We start from the raw sequence: 6,885 nt of genomic DNA, 5'->3' as shown, positions 1-6,885 counted from the left end.
ATCAGTGCCATCGAAATGACCAAATAATTTATAACCCTTCAACACAGCTTTAAACTGAAATGCCCATTTGGCAAATTATCATCCTTCAATTTTATAGTAAGCATCCCCAACAAATTTTATACTTTAACAGTCGGATTATTCATCTTGACTCGGATCACAAATACACAAAACTCCAGATATGTAATGAAAAGGAAGAGATTGACACTCTTTGTAATTGAAACAAACTGCAAGACTTCAAGGAGACTGAAACTCTTTACCAAGAAAGATTGATACTTTCCAAAATTAACAAGAAAGAATAACACTTGTCGAAGAGACAGAAACTCTTTACCATGAAAGATTGACACTTTCCAAAATGAACAAGAAAGAATAACACTTTCTCAAATACTCTAACTTCACAATTATTTCTTCATCAAAACCCTATGAACATTCAACTATACAGTCAATCATCAAATTTCTCAAATTTTACACCAAACACTTTCTTCAAGACTCTCAAAAAACCAAAACCCATGATCAAAATAGCTTCAACCACCGAAGAAAGATGTCACCTGAATTAATTTCAACAATCGGAGGACACACCCAACTTCAATAGCCTTCCGTAATCGAAACCTTCGAAATTGCAGACAACAAAGCGTCTTCAATCTTCCAGAGCAGCGGAAAATTCACCAAGGATCGGTGCGGCGACGAACCTATCCGGCGATGATACCATGATAACTTTGAGAAATATGACTATGGAAAAATGAAATAAGGAGAGCAGAAGCTTAGAAGAAAAAGGGTTTCGGAATGCTTTGTATTTCACTGTATGAAAATATTACAAGTCTTTACAATGTGTTATATAGCCTCTTAGCACACATGGACTATTACAATACTACCCCTTTGTAACTAACTCTCTAACCATCTAATTACTTGAGTGATAGTGGTTATAACCAATCGATAAATCACAATGGCTAATATAAACTGCCGATTTGCCCCCTGAACTATCACCCAACTTTCGATTTCCTCCCTGAACTTTTTAATTGGAAAATTAAGGACTTAAACTAATTTTTTTTCTGCCAATTTCCCCCTACCGTTAGTTTTTAATAGATTTCATCCAAATTAACGTTAACTCTTATCATGTGCAAACCACGTAACTCTCATTTGTGAACAAAAGCGTTACTTCACTAGACATTCAGACACAAAAGCTATAGAATCACACATATTTGCATAGGTTTATATTATAGAAATCTAAGGTTTTCAATTATTTTAAAGAATGAAGCGACCGAATTACCCACACATGTTGTGCACATGCTTCCATTTAACAGAAATTTGAATGGAATGAATGAAAAATTAACAGCATGGGGCAAATCGGCCAAAAAAATTAGTTTAAGTCCTTAATTTTCCAATTAAAAAGTTCAGGGGAGAAATCGAAAGTTAGGTGATAGTTCAGGGGGCAAATCGGCAGTTTACTCCAAAATAAAATAACCCACAAACATAAAAATATACCCCAAACCTAATTGAGTAATGTTATGGAGAACACATTTAAAACTACATTAATGTATCATCTCATATGATAAGTGATGCATACAACCAACATCCAATCATATAGATTCATTAACTCATGTGGCATGTACACATTACTTGCCACGTCAATGTTACACAAATTACTTAAATTAATTAAACTAATTAATTAGGTGGGTTAAGGGGTTTTTTTATTTTTTTTTTGGAAAGCAGGTGGTTTGAGGTTTGAAATTATGTTAAAACTTAGGGGGCAACAGTGTAAAGTTAATTAAATATATAACAGTAATCATGCTGATTAGGATCGGCTGTGTATAAAACCAAACTCAACCTCGGGCATGATGATTAAGATGAGCCCATAAATTAGTCGATAATTAATCTCTTAATTAGTAGCTTAACATACTGTCTCTTGTTCCACCTCCTTCTCCTCCTCCGATCCCTCTGTAAATCTACCACCACTTCATCACCAAAACTGAAACCCATTAACTCATTAACCCAACTGGCATGACCCAGTTGCTGTTGACCTCAGTTATGGCTATGGCCATTGATGGGCATGATGACCCTGATCTTGATTTATCCGGCTGCAGCCCCACAACCACAAGCACCAACACCGTGTCCACCGATCACTGGTACGCCTGGTCTCCGCTGGTCGACTGGGAAGCGCTGGCACCGATAGACCAGCTCGCCGGAGACGACTTTCATGGGCTCATTGAGTCGATGGTGGAAGACCAAGATGGCAGCACTGAGCTGAACTCGTCGTCGGCCCAGGACGAGCCTCTAGAGTTAGAAGCGTCAAACGATACGACGACGTTGGGAGAAATGATGACGTTGACGGATGAAGACGGCTGCGCTAACGGTGAGGACTTGAAGGGGTTGAGGCTGGTCCATTTATTGATTGCGGCGGCGGAGGCGCTGACGGGCGCATACAAGAGCCGAGATCTGGCTCGGGTGATATTGGTTCGGCTCAAGGAGTTGGTCTCTCCAACTGACGGTTCTAACATGGAGAGGCTGGCGGCGTATTATACCGAGGCCCTCCAGGGTTTGCTAGAAGGCACCGGGGGTTTGCTTGGTAAGCATTTGATTGGGAGTGGGGCGCACCGCAATCACGGCCACCATCCAATGGACGTGACCGCAGCGTTTCAACTGCTCCAGGACATGTTGCCTTACGTTAAATTTGGGCACTTCACAGCCAACCAGGCGATTTTAGAGGCCGTGGTCCATGAGAGGCGGATCCACGTCGTAGATTATGACATCATGGAGGGTATCCAATGGGCTTCCTTGATGCAGGCCTTGGTTTCCAGGAAGGAGGGACCACCTACCCCACTTCTTAGGATCACCGCCTTGTCGAGGGGCGGCAGCAGAAGGCAGTCGATTGGGACCGTCCAAGAGACCGGCCGTCGTTTGACTGAATTTGCCGCGTCAATTGGTCAGCCATTTTCTTTTCACCAATGTAGGTTGGGTTCTGATGAGACATTTCAACCGTCCGCCTTGAAGTTGATAAAAGGGGAGACCTTGGTGATCAATTGTATGCTAAACCTCCCACATTTTAGTTACCGGTCTCCAGATTCAATTGCTTCGTTTTTATCCGGAGCCAAGACTCTTAGCCCGAGACTAGTCACTTTGGTCGAGGAAGATGTACGGTCCACATGGGATGGAGGCTTCGTGGCCCGCTTCATGGACTCATTGTACCATTACTCGGCAGTATATGACTCACTCGAGGCCGGCTTCCCAATGCAAAGCCGGGCTAGAGCTCTAGTGGAGAGAGTATTCTTGGGGCCTCGAATAGTAGGGTCATTGGCTCATATCTACCGCGCCCATGGAGAAGTTGGCCACTCTTGGTGGGAGAGGTTGGGTGCGGTAGGGTTTAAGCCTATTCCAATAAGCTTTGCCAATCATTGTCAAGCAAAACTTTTGTTGGGTCTTTTTAATGACGGTTATAGGGTGGAGGAGGTGACCAATCATCGGCTGGTTTTAGGTTGGAAGTCTCGTTGTTTACTCTCAGCTTCCATTTGGACGTCACCCTTAGAATCTGATGTTGTCAATTAGCTTCTTCAAGTTTTTTATTTGCCTTTCAGCCCCTTTTTCTCACTTAATCGTCTTTTTCCAATTTAGCTAAATTGTCAGCAAAATTTCGAACCATATGGTGGTCAAAATTGTAACTAAGCAAAATTTTGGGATTTCACCTCAGGCCAATATAATTGATTTCTTTTAAAGTGTGTCTACCTTGTTGTTTGAGACTCTTGAAGTTTTAAGAGAATAGGATTTGGTTCTCTTGAGAATACTGGGAACGATACAATACTTTGTATATATAGATGTAAATGGCAGATGTTCAATGCCCAAATTTATCAACGAGGTAGAAAAGAATGTAACTATACTTACATGTTAATGTTATACATACATAATAATAATATGAGAAGTGATTTCACAAATATTTTTTTCTCCTTATGCACACATCTTTACTTTTGTCCATTGATTCTCATTTAGTTATTAAATTAAAAATCTAAAGAACAAAAGTATGCCAATAGAGAAAACAGTGTGTGAAAATTGTTTTCATATCATATTGTTTAGGCCCAAAATAACGTTTGGGCCGAGTAGAGAATCATTCTCGGCCTGGAAGGCCTTGCGGCATGGATCGTTCAGTACGTGGGCCTCCAAACCTAGGTCGACTAGGTCAGGACGTAGGATAAGTCAAGTCCTGGTGCAATAAGGAGTCTCGGCAGGATTAATAACCCGAGAGCGAATCCGACTCAATAAAGGACTAGGTTCACAGTCATAATGGAAGTAGGATTGGTCGAGTCAGTGTTTGATTGGGAGAAGAAGTCCTAGTCTGAATGGGGTTTTAACTCGACCTTGGGGGGAGCCGTTGCTATAAATAGAAAAGGCCGTGCATCATTCGAGGCCCCCTACCATTCAACACAAAACTGCCCTGCGCAAGCTTTCTCAACAACTTTGAGATTTTTTCTTTTCTTTTCTCGCTGACACATCTTCCGTTGGCATCAACAGCACTGTGGAAGCAACCGGTGATATCTTAAGTCGGCATAAATAGCTCTGTCATCGTAGAATCAGTCGGTCTCGCAGTATCTTCCGTTGGCATCAACAGCACTGCGGCGAGGACTGTTGATTACCTATCCAAGTCTCGGTCGAGAAGGATTTTTGAATCCTTATTGATCGAGGTCATCTCATCAGCCTTCTCGGCAAAGTGAGGTGTTACAGTTATTACATTCGGCACATTGAAAGCCGAATTTGATATTGAACTTCGTAAGAATAGTAACCTTGTCTTCAGGTTCGAGAGCCCAAGAGGCCGAGACGTGTTCCTTTCTCGGCCGCAATCGCAAGACGCAGAAGTCAGCCGCGCACCCAACGCAACATCAACAAAATTTACTCCTTGGCCGAGCTCGGCCGACGAGTTGGCACTCCCCGCATTCGCCGAAGGACGTAGTTAGCTTATAGATTACTCGGCCTGCGCGCCACGTAGGCTTGGTAGTTTTTAGGGTCAACATTTTGGCACGCCCAGTGGGACCTAGGGCTAAACTACGAAGTTCATGCCAATTGAAACGCGATCGGTAAAAAAGAAAACAGCTATGGGAAAATCAACAGCCGATTTGCCGATTCAGAACGTAGGACACAGTGTGCCACAGGCGCAGAATCCCGTCAGCACCGTGACACTTGAGTCCACAAGCGCAACCCGCCGAGAAAGGGAAGTTAATCTCGGCGATCAGGTTCGCAGTCTTGAAATTCCCGACAGGAACACTTGCATTCTCAATGAATGAGTAATGGAAGATTGTGATGAAGATGGTGAAGAAGGATCCGATTTGCCCACAAGGTCGTTTCTTCGAAAACGGCTTGACGAGCAATCTCGGACGGTTGAACAGACATTGAGTCGAGGAATCGATAAACTTCATGACGTGATACGCAATTCCAGTGAAGCACAAACCAGATTACTCGAAATACTGGTTAGCAAGGTCAGCGATGGTAGAACTTTCGATTTTGGCCAGCATTTTCCGTCGAGGAATAATCTATTATCAAGTGCACCGGCCGAGCCAATTCCTGCTCAGCTCAGGCCAATCAACTTAGAAAGAGGAGAAGGGTCAAATAGTAGGTCAGACGGATCCGACTAGAAAGTGGAAGTAACACCCGTCGATATGACCGAGGTCCAACGGATGATCGATTCGGCCATGAAGAAAGGGCCGAAGTTCCCTAAGTTTATACACCCATATCCAGCTTATGTGGAACAGTTCGAATACCATAGAGGTTTTAAAATCCCGGATTTTAGCCTTTTGCCGGAGAATCATCTTTATCATCGTTAGAACATGTAGCTCATTTTACTGCGCAATGCGGGGACGTCAATAGTGACTTTCACAAGCTGCGACTTTTCAATTTTTCGCTGACTGGTTCAGCGTTTGCTTGGTATATTAACCTCCCACCAAATTCCGTCCAGAGTTGGGAGGATTTGGTCGAGAAATTTCATGAGCAGTTTTATCGGCCGGGAATGGAAATGTCAGTATCCTCACTAACAAGGATGGCTCAGGCATCCGACGAGTCACCAATGGATTATCTTACCAGATTCAAATCAGCCAGGAATTGGTGCCGAGTACCTCTCCCTAAAGTCGAATTCGTCAGGCTAGCTCTGAATGGTCTTGACGTCGAATACAAAAAGAAATTCTTGGGGGCAAACTTTCGGGATATGTACGAATTAGCCCAACATGTCGAGCAGTATGATTATTTGCTCCGCGAGGAAAAGATTTCAAAAGCTCCATCTCGGGGGACGATTTACAAAAATCCTATTGTCAATTATGCATCAACCGAGGATGAATGTGTTAGTGTGCATGCAGCTGAGATAGTGATAGATAAGCCTTACGTTTGCAAGGCACTGACTCAAGTTGACTCTGAGGAAGTCAAAATCCGCTCGGCCACTGAAGGAACACTGAAACCGTCAAAAGTTTATACTTTTGATATTACAAAAGACGATGCAATTTTTGACCAATTGTTATCAGCGAGGATCGTCAAACTTCGGCCTAGGCACAACATTCCCAAGGCCGAGGAGCTTAAAGGAAAGATATATTGCAAATACCACAATTCAAGCAAACATACGACAAATAATTGCGTCGTGTTTCGAGACAACGTCCAAAGCTGGATTGATAGTGGCAAACTGAAATTTCCAGAGAAGAAGATGAGCGTTGATACTAACCCGTTCCCCATGGCAACAGTAAATATGGTCGATGCGTGCCTACCTAAAGACAAAGGGAAAGGGAAGGCCGAAGTTGTTGCGACGCAACGCTTTCGGAATCAGAATTCTCGACCACGGTTCATGGCCAATTTTCGTTCAAACGAACCACCTACAGCTTTAACGGGACCCGCTATTGTCAAACCTATGATGGATTACAGCACCGATGA

General features: G+C 43.2%; 1 protein-coding gene across 1 annotated transcript; it reads left to right on the top strand.

Moving 5' to 3' along the window:
- Window positions 1-1,905: 1,905 nt before the first annotated feature.
- Window positions 1,906-3,850, top strand: LOC126631735 (protein NODULATION SIGNALING PATHWAY 2). The gene has a single exon (XM_050301874.1). The coding sequence runs from the start codon at window positions 1,996-1,998 to the stop codon at window positions 3,535-3,537; it is 1,542 nt and encodes a 513-aa protein (XP_050157831.1). The 5' UTR covers window positions 1,906-1,995; the 3' UTR covers window positions 3,538-3,850.
- The last annotated feature ends 3,035 nt before the right edge of the window (window positions 3,851-6,885 follow it).

Source organism: Malus sylvestris, chromosome 8 (genome assembly GCF_916048215.2).
Source record: "Malus sylvestris chromosome 8, drMalSylv7.2, whole genome shotgun sequence".
Classification (NCBI taxonomy): domain Eukaryota; kingdom Viridiplantae; phylum Streptophyta; class Magnoliopsida; order Rosales; family Rosaceae; genus Malus; species Malus sylvestris.
Note: the sequence above shows the minus strand (reverse complement) of the source record. Positions and strands in the feature narration are given on the sequence as shown.